At 29.9% G+C, this 17,737-nt stretch overlaps 2 protein-coding genes across 2 annotated transcripts; both read left to right on the top strand.

Moving 5' to 3' along the window:
* The first annotated feature begins 4,247 nt into the window (after nucleotides 1–4,247).
* Nucleotides 4,248–6,628, top strand: LOC132941444 (uncharacterized). The gene is made up of 4 exons (XM_061009501.1): nucleotides 4,248–4,283; nucleotides 4,619–4,847; nucleotides 4,910–5,028; nucleotides 6,572–6,628. Exons 1-4 carry the CDS (start codon nucleotides 4,248–4,250, stop codon nucleotides 6,626–6,628), a joined length of 441 nt encoding a protein of 146 aa, XP_060865484.1.
* Nucleotides 6,629–8,822: 2,194 nt separating this feature from the next.
* LOC132936741 (hydroxymethylglutaryl-CoA synthase 2-like) lies at nucleotides 8,823–15,352 on the top strand. Its single transcript, XM_061003491.1, has 2 exons — nucleotides 8,823–8,958; nucleotides 12,258–15,352. Exon 2 carries the CDS (start codon nucleotides 12,308–12,310, stop codon nucleotides 13,616–13,618), a length of 1,311 nt encoding a protein of 436 aa, XP_060859474.1. The 5' UTR covers nucleotides 8,823–8,958; nucleotides 12,258–12,307; the 3' UTR covers nucleotides 13,619–15,352.
* Nucleotides 15,353–17,737: the final 2,385 nt, after the last annotated feature.

The following is a 17,737-nucleotide window of genomic DNA, read 5'->3' as shown; positions in this document are numbered from 1 at the left end:
GATTAGCATTAAAAAATAAATACTCGTACCTAATCGATACGTGTGAATCATTAAGCACAGACATCGAAATATTTTTAACTATAATCCCCTGTACCTATTTGTTTTACCATATATTCGATATACCTACTATAATATGTATGTTCAAATATTAATAATCATTCTTAATTAATATACTTATAATGGCTTTATTGTTGTTGACGGCCTGAAATTCTATGTCTATCCTTAGCTTGATCAAATTTGTTAAACTTATTCTCATGTAGTTGTAGAATTTAGTCATTGTATAGGATTAGTGCCGTATGTTTATTTATTATTGATATTCCTAATATTTGTATTGTCTTAAATCTCCACATGCCTGACCCCAAACGCTGGTCTAACACGTAGATACGCCACACAACAACAGATATACACTGTATTACTGCAATTTTCATACATCACATTTTCTGATTTTCAAACATATTATTATGATGCAGGACAATTTGTTTGGTATATACATGTACGGCATAATACAGCTGCAGAAATCGAACGAATTCAAAGTTAAATACTACGGGTGTTTCGAAGTCCACAATAAATTAATTCGAAGTATTTTAATGTCAGAGTACAGTACCAGTCTAATGATTTACAGCGTCGGGGCGGATCACAAAATCATTGCATTAGAATTTGATAAAACGTAATCATGGAGCATACCTACACTTTTTCAAAAATATAATCAACCATTTCAATATTAATAGTTGTGCGTTTCAAACGAGCTAATAGCCCGATTGTAATATAAATTACATAATATTGTTATCGCGTTATTACCTACATAGTATATCGATATTAATATCAGTTCTCGGCAGTGATCGTTTTGATTTTTTTTACAGAAAAGACAAGGAGCCCCCCAAAATTGTAAAAACCATGAAAACAGAATCATTTAACGAACCTCAGTGCATGACGAAATCGACAATCAATAGGCAGGAATTCAATTTTATGATTAGCGGAAATGATGTAACTTACACAGCACTTTACCTATTTACTGTTACATATTACTATTTTGTCATTTATTTCCATACGGTTTTATGTATTATAGTTACGTTTATCCTTGTGGGACAACAATCGGTGCATATGTACCACTCAAGGAGTCAATCTCGAAAGTCCGATTCGAGTAATGAAAGTAAATAATATACTTAATGAAGAACAATATTAAAACTAATATATAATACGATAACTATATAGGTAGAATATAGGAAATAGGTATAGAACACAAAATAAAATAAACGTTTAAGTGTGTGGTTTTTTAAATGTTTATTTAATTTCCATAATCAATCATTACTTTATCAAGTCGTTCCTAAATATTTTTAAAAATTTTATTGTTTTTTATAAATACAATATTCCATTCGTTTTATCGTCACTTCAATCTCACCGAATACTCTATATAAGGCGCCTACCATCATAAAATTATATTAAATTCTCAGTATTTTTACATTCATTAATCGATCGTAGTTTGCTCATATATTTTCATATATTTCATGGTATTTTTAAGGTCATATTTAACTGCATAATATTATATTTATTTTTCAATTTAAAGTGTGCAATTTAACCTTATCCCATACCATGTAGCTATCATTCCTATGAAATCTTATTTCATTCAAATAATATAATGTATTAGCACAACGTAAAAATTTTACTTTCACTAATTTGAATATTTAAAAATACTATAATATGATACATTTATTTTTATTTTTTCAATATCGTACTGTCAGATTTTCTTTAAAGTCCATTCAACGTGTAAAATATTATGTACGAGTCCAACTATAAAAAGTATTAACTTTATAAAAGAAAAGAGCTTAGGAAAATGCATATAAATATAATACCTATATCTATCGATTTCAAATACCAATCAAACCTTTCGAAAGTTGAACTGATCGAGTAAATGTTAATATTATATTATTCTACCACCAAAAACTATCCGATTTGGGCATGTCACGCGGCGATCGTCAATTTTGTGTTCGATAACTGCAAACACCAGACATGTTAAAAAAATATAATGTATTTCCAGGAGTCTCCCAAGTTCAACAATGATATATTTTTTTGCAATGACACAGATATTGGCATTATACGACAGCCCATCGATGGAAACCCGTATAAGAATGCGGCAGTGCTCGGTTCCGGAACAAAAGTCAGTTGGATCATATTATAATCGTATATTCATTTACTTATAAATTATAATATATAATATATTATAAATATTGTGACAAATCGTTTTAGGTGATAAAAAATAGTAATTGAGAGATTGACTCCGCAAGTGGAGCGAGTGAACTATAATGTATATTGTATAGGTACCATCCTATATTATATTATACAAACTATTATAATATGATAATATTCTTTTTGGATAAGTCGCTTACTCGTCTCATTATATTGTATATGGTTAATTTTATCCTGTAAAATTTTAAATAATTATAAACCATTTGCTTCGTTATGCATATTTTTGTTTTTTAGATTATTGATATTGGTGTTTCAATGGATGGCATGTACATCTTTAGTATAAGCGAAAATAGCCCTTCGATGATAATCTGGTCTGTGCATACGAAGTAATACAACACATTATTTAAAAACTATAATTATACAAATAAAATGTACAAAATTAACTATATATTTACTTGCGAAAAACACATTAAGGCTATGTAGGTACCTATTACCTATACGGCTATACCTATACCGTATACCGTAATACCGTATAGGTACCTAGATAATCTAACGGAGCTAGGTAAATTGGGTCCGCGATAATTTGGGTTTGTTTTGAAAGCGGTAAGTTGAGTCCCGGGTATAAAAAGGTAATAGGTAAGTTGGGTCCCGGCTATAAATCATTGGCGCAATTAGGTCTAAAATATTAAAAACTTAAAACTTAAATATTTCATACTTATGTAATTTACTTTTGAATAATTATGTTACAATAATACGTCATATTGCATACAGTGGTACACCGCCTGGACACCAATTAATTCTACGCATGATGTTAATGTGTGTATATACAGGTATTCTTATCGCGGATTTTATTACACTGGCCGTAGCCACTTTTCTCCAAAAATTAAATACCGTAATGTCGTAAACTCGTAACTTTAATTAAACCTAATAGATATATATACGAGTATATGAGCGTATACAAGTGTTAGTATTATTCGAATCAGTTAGTAGTTATTATCGATTTTGATGATGATTACGTACAGATACACGTACGATATCTGGGCTTTAAAATATTTTTTGTAAAATTTGACGTACTATATCATTTAGCGTATTAACATTTTTTCCCGGTACACAATTTTTTAATCATTTATACCATATATTATTTATTTAGAACATAATATTATAAAAACCACATATATTTTAATTTATATATTTTTTTCCGGGACTCAACTTACCTACAACCTTTTTTTATCCGGGACTCAACTTACCTGCTACCTTTTTTTTCCGGGACCCAATTTACCGAGATAAGGTCATATGGGACCCAATTTACCAATCCCGAATCCAACAATATGTTAATATTCAACTTGTGGATAAGTAAATACTAGGTACCTATCAAATAGGTGTACATTTGTGCATCATTACATATAATTATATTATTATGTACATTTTACATTTAAGTGAATTATATTTTACAATAATGTTTTTTTTTCTATGACATAAACATGTCTTCGAAAAGTCTTATGTACATATCTATTGTACATATTATTATTTTGGCAATTAGGTGTAGATGCTTTGAAAAAGTCGACATACTATTATTAGTAGTTTTTCTAATGGTCCAAATAGTTTGCAAAAAAAAGTTTGAAACAATTTTGATAATGCCTATTAACTTAATCAAGACGTAAACTAACTTATTCAAATTTTTTACTATGTGATAATTTATCTCTGTTTTTTTCAAATTTATTATCACATGTATTGTTCAAATACAATATTATAACCATTTAAAAGGCTCATACCTACAATCTACGTGCAAAAGTTATACTTAATGTTAATAGTTGACCCATTCGAATAATTTTGTGTAAATTCTAATATATATATTTTATTTTTGGTTAAGCTATTTAGATAAATTGGAGAAATATGGCGGTGTTGGATTAAAAGCATACAGTTATCTTCTAGAAGGCGGAAAAAATGGACCAGAAATTTCAGAATTAAAAGAATATTTTTCTTGTGTTCAATTAGCAAACAGTCGAAATCCAGAGACCACAGTTATTAGAGATTACGTGGACGTTTTTAACGTATCTTTTCTCATGAGAGCAATGGGATATTTTCCTTCTGAAACAGAAGTAAATTGGATAATAATTACTACAGCCTTTATTAATAATTATAAAAAGTCCAAATATATAATACCTACTCCGCGAAACAAAAAATATTTATTGACTTTTTGACGTTTTTTTGTTGCTATAATTTATATCGATATCATAATACCATATATACATTTTATTATTTTAAAATCAAATTACACGTATTATACGTATATATTATATAAACATTTATTTTTCATATTCTGTGTATTTGTATGCATACAATATAATAATTAATAGGTATAGGTACAATAGCAGATAGTTTAAGTTGTATAATCGTTTGATACAAATGTGTTGGTCATACTTAAAAATTCCAGTTGTCTAATATGCTATACGCAATGTTCAGTAGAGCAGGCCATCCAACAACAATGACATTTGAAGAGTTTGTTATTTTGTATCTGAATTATAAGCCACAATTAAGAGTTAAATGTAATGAAATCCGTCTGGCGTTCAATAAACTAATACAAAATGACCAATTTGTAAATGCTTACGGAGAAAACAAGATACTGACCAGGGAATCGTTTGTACACATGATGAAAAATATAGGTTAAATAACAGTCATAAGTTGAGTATTTTGCTTTTCTAAACACTTTTTTGTCACTATCTAGGTGAAAAAATTAGTCCTCGTGAGTTAGAAATTATTTTGAACACATTGCTAAAAACGACCAAAGACATATCGTCAAGTTCAAATGAAAACGCTAACTTGATTCACTTGGCCTTGCCATTCGTACGTACATAATATATAACGCATTTTAAAAATATTAACATTTAAGGGGCCTGAACGAGAACTGGGTTTTTGCTCAAAAACTTTGCCTAGAGTGATCCAATTTATGTAACTTTTTTTGGAAAGAAAAAGACTTCTTACATGGTGCTTTGTCTTTGATATTCATAATTCTATTTCGAATTCGTAAAATACGATTTTGAATATGATCAACTGTCACAAGTTTTAATTTTTTAAATTTTTATTTGTTTTAATCAACGTCATCAGGAATTAAAGTCCAAGCCCTCTTTAAAAAATCCTCTCCAAAAAAAAAACAATAATAAAATCAGACCACTCTAGTAAATTATACTATTTTTGAGGCGTGAGAGTTTTTCCTGTAAGGCTTGAGCAAAAAATAACTCTTTTAAAGAGGACGTTGTACCCGCATGTGTTGCTCTGTCTTACTAACTCATAATGTAGGTACCTACGTCCAGTGATAATAAGTTATAATAAATACAAATTAAGACAATCTTCTATAAAAGTCATTGATACCTATAATAATAAGGCTATATGACTGAACATTTTAAAAATTAAAAACGAAATAGCTTGGGTTAACATACATATACTTATTAGTTATTATATTATAAGCCACCCAAAATATGGTGTAGTCTGTATTATGTTTAGTGTTAAGAATTTTAAACGAATACAATATACTAATTATTAGTAATTTTCAATAATCAATATCGAATATTAATCAAATAAAAATTTTTAAAGCCAAAAATAAGTACTGCACACTTTAAAATTTGGTACTGCATATTTAATATTAGCTCCTGCACACAATTTTAGGCCCTGGGGCGTGGGCGACGAGAATGCATGTTGCCTAAATATTGCCCCTTATTATACAAGCAGAGCCTTTAATTATTTAACTATTGCTATTAAAGTTTCCTAGTTTATACTTGCCCCTCCATTTATGGTTTTATCTAGCCTATATAGGACATAGGTATACCTATTATTATTAGTTGTATAGGTATGTACTTCATACTCTTTATCGTAATCATTCATTTGAGGTCCATTAATTTAAGCTTGTGTTCAAATATTTTCAAAATATAGATATTTGCACAACAATTTAATCAGGCACTTACTCGTTACACATATAGATACCTACACCAAATTTGTACAGATTCGCTTGTCTAATTAATGCTTATAATTAACTAGTAACTAGTTATCTTTGTTTTTTTTTTCATTCAAGATGTTTGATTTGCAAAAATACAGATTACAATTTATTTGTATAGTATTTAAAACTGTTGAGTGATATAATGTTATTGTGTCATATTTAATGCATTTAAGTCAATAGTTTTCGTATATACGTAGAAAATACGCTATTTACATAAATATTGAAATATATATTATACTACACAGAATATTATATTATTTCCAATTTTTTGACTTTACTATATAATTAATTAATATTTAACTTTTTTTGCGAAATTTATAAGGTTACTTACCAATGTAATTAATATAAACATTTTAATCTAATGATTAGTTACATTGTTTTGTATTTAAATTACAGACATACACTTTCGATGAAATTTTCACAGATTTATTAGGACTCCAAGTAAACGATTGAACGAATAACGAAAATCAAAATATTATTTATATTGACGTTGTCTATTTAATATACATTGATGTTGCATGTATGGTTGTTTTTAAATAAATAATAATATTCTATAAATAATGGTTTTAGATAGAAATAACTAATAAGTTATTATTCGGCAGTTTTGCACTATATTACAATGTTCATTATCTAGCTGTTACGCAATACAAAAATTTTAGGTCAAAATATATATTGGAATACTTTTCATAACACGATGACTAAATAATAATATATACTATTTACAAAAGCATATTTTATTGATAATAGGTATTGGTATTACCCACAGATCATAGCGTATGAAAAATACGGAAAACAATAGTATCTAAGTTAAACAAATTGTAAAGTGCGTGTAATATTTAATTACCTATATTAATATTTTATATCTTACTATTTAAATGTCTCTTTGTTTATTTAAACCACTACATTCAAAATTAATTTAAGAACACAGCAAAAGTGAGCGTATAAAATTTCATTCAGAACGAAATATTTTGACTTATCCCGCTCTCACCAGATTACAATTTTGATAAAGTGAAAAATGGCGTAAATTACAATTTTTGTAAAGGTACGTTTTTCAGATCACATAATACCTACCCTTTTATCTATTTTTATGTGGTACCTTAAAGAGCAGCGCAAATTACCAAAATGAATTTTTAAATGTGGCACCAAATCCTTTTTTTTTGTTAAAAAATGATGACGATTCATTAAACACATTTCGCAGAAAAAGATTTTTCCTGAAAATTAAACATACACAACTTTGGTTTACTTAATTTTTTTAAATAAAATATAGTTTTAAGTAAATAAATAACAATTGCGATTTATTTATTTATTAGTTGTTATATGGAAATTAAATTACGTATGTGGAAGATAAAATATAATAAAACAATTTCTCCCTTTTTAGAAAAGCATATTACATCATTGAAAAGTTCTTATGAGTTATGACACTTATAAAGGAATGTAGGGGGACGAATTTAAACTTATAAACTCATACTTTACATGAGACCATTAAGCTACGGTTCAAATTTCAAGTTTCTAGCAACATGGGAAGTGCACCGAAAAATGTTGCATTCTTTTCGTTACTCAATTTTGTTTAAGCCCCAATACAATAATATGTCCTATACCTACATAATATTATTTATGCCAAAAACTATTTCATATTATATAGATTTGTTAACTTCTCCCGGGGAAATAACGTTAAAAATCAAGCCGCTGCACAGGGAATCGAACCCGAGGGGGGTTCTCTCGGTGGCCTCGGTGGTCTCGGTGATCTACCACTGAGCTACTAGACCGCACGGGTCTGTTATCATCCCAGTTAACGCATGTTTACAGATTTATACCATATATTTTGGAAAAAATAAATAAAAATATATAATAAAATTCCATTAGAAGTATAGACTAAGTCTCACCGTTCGGATTCTATTTTTTATGTACAAACTAGGTATTTTAATCAGTGGCGTATTTACAGGGAGATCAAGGGGATTAATCCCCATCCCCCATAGGCTATAATATCTAATATGAAAATTGTTCAGAATCCTAACTTAAGGCATCAGACTTTAAAGGCAGGGTTACTGAATAAAATCATACCCCCCTACAAGACAAAAACTTAAATTAACAATGCTCAATGACATGAAGCCTAACCCATGAAGAGGAGACCCAATAGCAACAGAACCTCTATACAGTATTATTAATCATATTTCATAGTTCTGAATTACTTTAAATAACGTTGGCAGGTATATCTAGGTAGGTATAAACGTATAACACGTAAAAATGTCATGGGTGGGGGGACTTGATGATCAAAATAAAATGTCGTTTTATTATGTAATTAAAATTATGTAAAAGGCATACACATTTGTAAAATATGTAAGAATTATGTTAAGATGGTATTTTAAATTGTTATAAGTTATAAGTGGCTTGATAAAATTAAACTTCCGGTATGTATATAATATATATCGTAGCTGAGTACTATATTATACTCACCTACTTTTGTTTTATACAAATTTTATATTATATACGTAAATATAGTTTTATATATTATATATTAATATTTCTCCTTCCATATAATATAAATTTACTTTAGTGTAGACGCAGCTCAATTGTAGTGGAAGATATCTACTAAAATATATTTGCATAACCATAGAATTCATTACTTTTTTTTTTACTGGTTTCTTCTTTTCACGATTTATTTTTTCGTTCACTTTACATCTGAAGTTCAGGCCGTAACATGTCTCATTTTCTTTAGTGAGTTTTAAAGTCGTCAACAATATTTACATTCTGAATAAAGAACTACCTGTCAAACAAATAATCAAGTAAGTATATAATATACCTAGTAGTGTATTTTTTAAATTATAAATAAATTGGTTAATAAGAAGGTTTAGCAGTATTAATAATTGTATGTAGAGAATAGTAAGTTATATTCAATTAGACACGGATACAAGGAAGGCTATGGGGGCTGAAACCTCCCCCCCCCTATTCCTAAGGTGTTTAAAATATTTAAAATATGACCTTAATTTTCATTTAATAACTATATATAGGAAAAAAGTTAGAGGGGCAATAAAACTATACTTAAAACATATTATATTATATTGCTTATTGAAATTTAGGAGTAATTGATATCGAAATTTTTTTCATCTAACCAACCAACCCCCATATTTTTATTTCTCAAACCATGCCTATATTCAGTATTTTTTCCAAGTCTGATATTAAGAAAATAATTGCTTAAATTAAATCAGACAAAGTCGTTAAGTATTATTGTATAATTATAACATGTTCATTGTTCACTTATTTCAGTTTAATAAGTATTTAATTATAAAATTAATATATATATATATATCTGAAATTAATAGTTATTTTATAGGATCTTTATCCATAGGTATATGTATAAGCCAAATACCACTCACTCGTTCATCGTGTAATTTATCGCTATATCTCAAAATCTACAAAACGTATGAACTTGCAATTTAGAATAATATGATCTAAATCTTCAATAAGAAAGAATTTTCCGATATTTAAATTTTAAAGAGCGGCCAAACAGAGATCTAGACATTCACGGTGGAAATTTAATTTTTTTTTTGTTTTTAAATGTTTGCCGCTGGTTGCATATTATAATAGTAAGAGAAATTAGTTTTTTTATAATATACATGACTAATGGGAATAATATACAACTTCATTTTTAAAAACATTGCAAATTTGAAAATATTTACTACTTAATTCATGTTAAATACTTAAATCCATGCATTATTTTTAAATTATAAATTATAAATTTGTATACAACTATCGATAAAGCATAGAAAGTGTTAGTAGTTAGTTCGAGATAAATTTCCTATAAATTATCCAAGCTGTCCAAAATATAATATATTATCCTATACTTCAAATTGTTTACATGGATACTAAATTGTCTAAGTTTCTAATAAACTTATTTAAATTTTGTATATCTCTAATTTATATCTATAATATTTATTTGATGTTTATACTTTATAATATTTAAAATATGTGGAGTATATTTAAGTCTATAATTTGCTAATTAAGTTAAGTTGTAGGTTCCATGACTAACTAGACTTATTTTACATGGATAATAAATAATTTAAGAAATAATGTCAGGAAATTCCCAAAAAGAATATTTTTAAAAAAGGTATTGCGTTCAAATTAATTTCTTCTAAACGAGAAATTATATTTTAAAAAATTGTGAAAAGTTATTTAATTTATCAGATATTTTTATTACACCTTGTATCTAATTATTAAATCATAACTTACTGTCCTTAAATAATGTTTATATATTTCTTATATTTCTATGTACAGCATGATTCACAAACCATGATGGCCCCATTTTTTCTTTTAATAATGAAACTATTCGAATTCTGATTTTTAAATGTACTCGGATCATTTTTAAAATTTTTGAATTTTTTTAAGCTTAAGGAGTATTCTGAGGTGACTTTTTTTTTCTAATGTGAATTCTATTTTTTAAATTCAAACCACCCTTTTTGAATACAATACCTAATACCAGATAATTTTTCTGAAAATTTCGACATATCAGAATCAAAATTCAAACGAGTAGTTTTCGAGTTATCTAAATGTTTGTACTAAGTATAATTTATAGCTCCATGATAATGGATTTGGGCTTGGAACATAATATAGCTAGGGCTATAGTGATCATGTTTGGTGAATTACACTGTAAAAAACTAAATATAGCTATGGATGTTAATTTTTAGTATTCTAATAATATTTTTCATTTACTAAGAGTTTTTATAATTTATAAGATAATGCAATAAAAAACACAAAATTAATTTATGTGACTTAATTATTTATTTGATTGAGTTGACCATTCATATAGTACCTTATGACCCAATCAAGTGCCACACTCACTATTTCAAAATATTTTTTTTACCTAACTTTTTATGAATTTTAAAAACAACATTTCTGAACAGAAATTATATTTTTTACTATTTATGATCGTTATATATATTTTTAAATTTTTTACTTTTTTGAATGACACCATTCATTTTTAATTCTAAGTTCCTAAGCAGAATATTATTCTGAGTATTTCAATCTATATAAAAATTAATTTTTGGACAAGCAGTTAATTAGTTATAAGTTATAACTAAGAAAGTAAGAAATATTTAAAGTATGGATGAGCTGTGTAGTGTACCAACGTTGGCAGCCTTGAAGAACACCCCTGTACCATTTTACTTATCATCTAAACTTTCGATTTTTAAAGTTTTTTTGTCAATTAATAATATTTTGCTGGATCACAAAACTTTTAAATTGTAACGTGAGGTTGCACACTAGTTGTTAATTATGCAATTTAAAAAAAAAAATCTACAATCATTTTTCAGTTAGAAATTCATAATCATTTTTCTTTTCATGGCTAACATTTGGGAATGTAATAAAATATATACGTTTTTCTTATCATATCGTTAAAACAAAATTACCGAAAAGTAACGCTATATTTATAATCAGAAAAATTATTTAATTAATTATCATATAAAAATGTATTATTTATTCAAATACGCTATGCTAGGCTGACACACGTTTTCGCTCAGATTCGTTTTTCGTATACAATCATTTATCATTAAATTCAAATTTAACATAATATCCATTACAATTACATACTCGACAACGACGACAACTGCTATACAATAGTGCGATACCCACTTGTTCACCTTTTTAAATAATATATTCTTCTTGCCTTTATAATCAGTTTATATATAAGTTTAAAAGTTTGCTTAACAGTGAATACTGAATACATTATCTTACATTGAAGGTATTGTGATAGTATTTTGCAGCTATTGAAAACATTATCTATTCTGGATATATGTAAAATATGCAATACATAACGACTGTACGTTATTATACGCATCTAAAATATTTTAAATTATATTTCATGTGAGAAAATAACCACGTTATTATAATAGCTGTATTTCGGAGGTAACAGATACTCTGTTTTGAATATTTATTCATAATAATATGATACATATTTAAATAAATAATGCCGAGGTTTTGGCTTTTGGCTTACAAATGACCTTAAAGCGGTTTCTATTTTTCTTTCAAATAAGTTACCAGTGATGATCGTTCTGGTTAAAGTTTTTTTCTGTTTTGATTTAATTGACAGGTAACTATATTAATAAATCGAAATTCCAAACAATTTTATTGTATTTCACCATGGACCACTGGCCAAAAGATGTCGGAATATGTGCCATTCACGTCGTCGTACCCTCGTTGTACGTCGATCAAACCGATTTGGAACGATACGACCGAGTGTCCAAAGGGAAATACACCGTTGGCCTGGGCCAAAAGCAAATGGGGTTCTGTACGGATCTGGAAGACGTGAACTCGCTGTGCCTGACAGCGGTCAGTCAGCTCATCGAGAACAACGGCATCAGCTACTCGGACATTGGTCGCCTGGAGGTGGGCACCGAGACCATAATCGACAAGTCGAAAAGCGCGAAAACGGTGTTGATGAAGTTGTTTGAGGCCAGCGGCAATTTTCAAGTAGAGGGAATCGATACGACTAACGCCTGTTACGGCGGCACGGCTGCGCTGTTCAACGCTCTGTCGTGGATCGAGTCTAGCGCGTGGGACGGCAGGCTGGCCGTGGTGGTCGCGGCCGACATCGCGGTCTACGCCAAGGGCAACGCTCGTCCGACGGGCGGCGCCGGCGCCGTCGCGATGTTGATCGGCCCGGGCGCCTCACTGGTGGTCGAGCGGGGCCTGCGGGGCACGTACATGAATCACACGTACGATTTCTACAAGCCCGACCTGTCGTCCGAGTATCCGGTGGTAGACGGCAAGCTGTCTGTCGACTGTTACCTGAACGCCCTGGACCGGTGCTACGAGTCATATCTGAGCAAGTGCCGCGGCGGCGACGTCGGCCTGAACCGGTTCGATTCGTTTGTGTTCCACGCGCCGTACTGCAAACTGGTGCGCAAGTCCCTTGCCCGCTTGTACATGAACGATTTCGTCAATGGCGTCGGCGCAAATGACGAGAACCATCGACATCAGAACTGGGCCGACGCCGAGAAGACGTTCGTGGAGCTCAGCAAGACCGTTTTCGAGGACAAGACCGAACCGTCACTGTTGCTTGCGTCGCGTGTCGGCAACACGTACACTGCGTCCGTGTACAGTGGACTGGCGTCATATTTGTTGTCGGTGCCGCATGAACGTCTGCCCGGCAAGAGGATCGGCGTGTTCTCCTACGGTTCTGGTCTGGCGTCCTCCATGTACTCGATCAGGGTGGTAGACAACGGTGGCTTGCCCGGTCTGATCGGCAACTTGAAGAAGGGCGTCGACCGTCTGGACAAACGAATGCGCCTCACGCCCGAACAATTCGTGAACGTGCTGGACTTCCGGCAGAAGTCCCTGCACCGAGCGCCTTACGTGCCGGTCGGCGACAGGGGCCAGCTGTTCCCGAGCACGTGGTTCTTGTCCGGTATCGACGAAATGCACAGACGGTTTTACGAGAGAAATGAATAGACGTCGTCGTATAACGTCCATATACATACAATGTGACTAATAAAAGCAAGCCCCATTTTTAAATTCTTGAGATTTTTTTTTAATACTTATACAATGAGTGTCCTAAGTTTTCAAATGATAACCTACCGTTTTCCTGGAAATTATTTAGTAGATAATATTTTGAAATATGTTGATGTAGGTACCTAAACTTCAAATTTGAAACCAGTAGATTCTCAGTTATCCTAAAATGTTTATTCATTTATTTTTTATAGGTTAGGTACGTATAGTCTAGTATATATTAGACCATTTTGAAAAATGATAAATTGTAATCGATTGATATTAACTACTAAGATGTCCCAAGCCCATTCAACTATCATAGATTATCTTAGTACAGAAAAACAAATTATATAACTCAATAAGATAATAAAATTATGATTTTGGTACGTCAACATCATTTTCAGAAAAATTATGCCTCGGCTTGTTTTATTTTCGGGATTGGTAAATTGGGTCCTAAATGACCTTATCTCGGTAAATTGGGCCCGAAAAACAAAGATAATACGTGAGTTGAGTTCATTTCATTTTTTTAATAAATAATCGTCTTTATTAAATATTAGTAGTTCAATTTTATAATTATATTATTTTATATTACATAATATTATGTTCTAAATAAATATATTATGGTATAAAATAAAAATGTTATAAATTGAATAAATGGTATAAATTAGAATATATGTGTTTATTATAATATTATGTTGTTGGTAAAAACTTAAATGATCGGGCTGAACAGGTATGTAAGTGGATTAATAGCCGGACCAAACTTCCCTATTACTTTTTTTACCCGGGATTCAACTTACCGAAATGTACCCAAATTATTGCGGAACCAATTTACCTAGCCCCTTTATCATTTAAATAATCCATTTCATCTTTAGCTGTTTTATAGTTCCGTTATTGTTAACCCATATTATAATATAATCATGTTAAACGGTTACGTATGGTAACGCCGTTTGGCATAATATATTTATATAAATAAATAAAAATAATTCTGTAATTTACAGTAGAAAAACGAGAATTTTTATTTGAAAAATAGAAGATTGTATGTCCTCCTTAAGTAGTACAAAATACCTTAATAATTGAAAAATATGGTCTTTGAGTTAATTAAATAATTATTCCAAAAATCAGATTTTGAATAAGTAGGTACATTATTGAAGAAAACGAAAATGGGTGAGCTTGCTTGGCTGAATTACTTTGTATAATATAAGTACACAATACCGCAATACGTATTATTATTTATCTACATATACCTAATACCAATATATATTCCCGCAGTAAAAACCTATTATTAATATTACTGCGTAATTTACTGCAATATATCAAGCAAACTATGAAATTTGTGTTGGTACTTTTAAAAATGCACTGTTAATTTTAAGTATTACTCAGCACTTACTCTTTGTATTGCTTTCGATATTGTATAAGTTTATACAATATACATTTATTTTATACATATTATGCTCATATGCACGTAGGTGGTAGGTATATAATATTATGATATAATAAAAAGTGTTATAATATATTTATTTCGGATTAATATGGTATTCATTATTATTATACTCTTGGTGTGTAGGTTTTATCATCAATAATTATTGTTATAGTATTAAGTCGTTGCTGCAAATTATTCAATTTTTTTTTAAATTAGTTATAGACATAACTACTTAACATTTAATGTTTTTTAAATATTGTATTGCCTTATTTATATGATTATTCACAGGTTTTAAAAATGAAATGTATTTTATACTTCATGTTAAATGTTAAATAAATATATTTTATCAAGCAAAAATGTTGATTTAAAAATTGTATTCACCCGAAGTTATAATAAATTAGGTACTTACCGCTCTGCGGATGTCAAGTGTATAGCACCTTATTCCAGTGGCATCAGGGACGAACCGTAGGGGGTTCATGGGGGGGTGTTACACATCCCCCCCATCACACCACTCGGCAATATTTGATTTTCAGTCGGCAAAATAGAATTTATTTTCATCTGAATTAAACCAATTTTTTCAAGACATGGAAAGAAAAATTACATAAATTGTTTAAATGTTAATATTGTTGTAACTTAATATTTTCGTAATGGCTAGCGGATTCGAAAAGTATAGCGGACTGCGAAAATCGGCAGTCAGCTCAAGATAAAAACCTAATGAACGGATCATAACATAACACGCATATACTGATAACGATATACCTAATAATATTATATCAAACAGTAGAAAATCGATAAACCGTCTATTTCTGTCATCCGTCATCGTTTTAAGCAATGTGGCCATGCGGCCTTAGATCAAATACTACGGATGGAGCCACAGCGTATTAAATCAAAACAAAAAACGTTGCCGATATAGCGACGAGTCGCCGAATTAGGTGGTCGATATACGCATGCGCAACGCGACTTCTCGCATTTTTATCCACAGATACCTATTGTACCTATGGATAATGCGAGGAGTTGCATTGCGCTTGCACAAATCGATCACCTAATTCGGTGACTCATCACTATATAGGCAACAAAATCATACGCTGTAGCTACATCCATAGTATATGATCCAAGCATACGGCGACGATTGAGGCGGGCGAATATAATATTATATTATAATACGTTATCAAGTGAGGGTACCTATACATTTTTTTTGGAATATCCAAAATACGCGATAAACGCGTTTCGAAGAAGCACTTAACAGACGAAGATTATCGATTATCTTGTATCATATATAATGTGTGTTTGACCTCTGTAAAACTTACTGTAGTTGACAACAGTCTGTTGTATCTACACCTTTTTCGGTATTTTAATAATTGTGCTTACTTAGCGAGTTATTTTCCGGTACAAGGCTTCAGAGGTGGATCCAGTGGAAGGGCAATGGGGCATTTGCCCCCCACCAATCACCGAAGTTTTCCTTTGTTTTACACTGTGCAGTTTAGCCAATTTCGTAGACAATTTCGGAACTTTTTATACTTTTGCCTCCCCATGCCCCTCCCAAAATTAAGCCCTGGATCCGCCACTGCAACCACGAGTTATAAATTGTAATTTTTCATTTAAAACCTACCCTGTTTATTTCAAGGCTTAATATATCTTATATCTACATTATATGATATATCACTTGTATAATATAGATTATATTTATATAGATTAAATAAAGATATAAAAAATATAGATTTTAAAAATATTAAACACATTGATTTCACTCAGAATCTAATATTTTTTATTAAATTGAATGACATTTTTCAATAATTAGATTAAAACCATTGGTAAATAATTAGGTACCTACATTTTATGCAAATACAATTATTAAGATTAATATTAAGATTAAGATTTACATTTATATAGGTTATGATAAAAGAGGACGATTCTTATAATGTATAGATAATGATTTGGCATCAATAACAATAAGTGATGAATTATAATTATTACCTATTTCATATTTTTGTTGACGTTATTTCATTCTGATATAATTAAAAATAATAAGTTAGGTATTTCTAAGTTTCAACTTCAAATTTAATTCAAACTAAAAATTCAAACATAAGGTAATAAAGAAATTATGATAGAAGAGGACGATTCTCATAATGTATAGATAATGATTTGGCAACAATAACAATAAGTGATGAATTATAATTATTACCTATTTCATATTTTTGTTGACGTTATTTCATTCTGATATAAATCAAAAATAATAAGTTAGGTATTTCTAAGTTTTAACTTAAAATTCAATTCAAACTAAAAATTCAAACATAAGATAATAAAGAAATTATAAATTTATAGCATGTAACTAAAAATAACTTAATAATTAATAGTTAACAAAAATTTTAAATTTCAAATTCTAGTCGGCAACTTTGAAGATTACATCCCCCATGATTTTTTTTTGAGATCGTCCTTGAGTGGCATATTTGATTTAGTTTTATGGGGGGGGAACTAAATATATTAATTATTATACACAAGCTTATATTCTACCCTATTGAATTTACGACGAGGCACGAAGTTTACGACTTTTGTATCTGATGAGTGATGACCCTTTTCTAAAAGAAATATATTGCTAAATATTCAATTTTAAAGGAGATTCATGGTTAGACAACTTACTATAAATTGAAATAATATTTATACAT

This window comes from Metopolophium dirhodum, chromosome 1, assembly GCF_019925205.1.
Source record: "Metopolophium dirhodum isolate CAU chromosome 1, ASM1992520v1, whole genome shotgun sequence".
NCBI classification, from domain to species: Eukaryota; Metazoa; Arthropoda; class Insecta; order Hemiptera; family Aphididae; genus Metopolophium; species Metopolophium dirhodum.
This window is presented reverse-complemented; position numbering and strand designations above follow the sequence as displayed.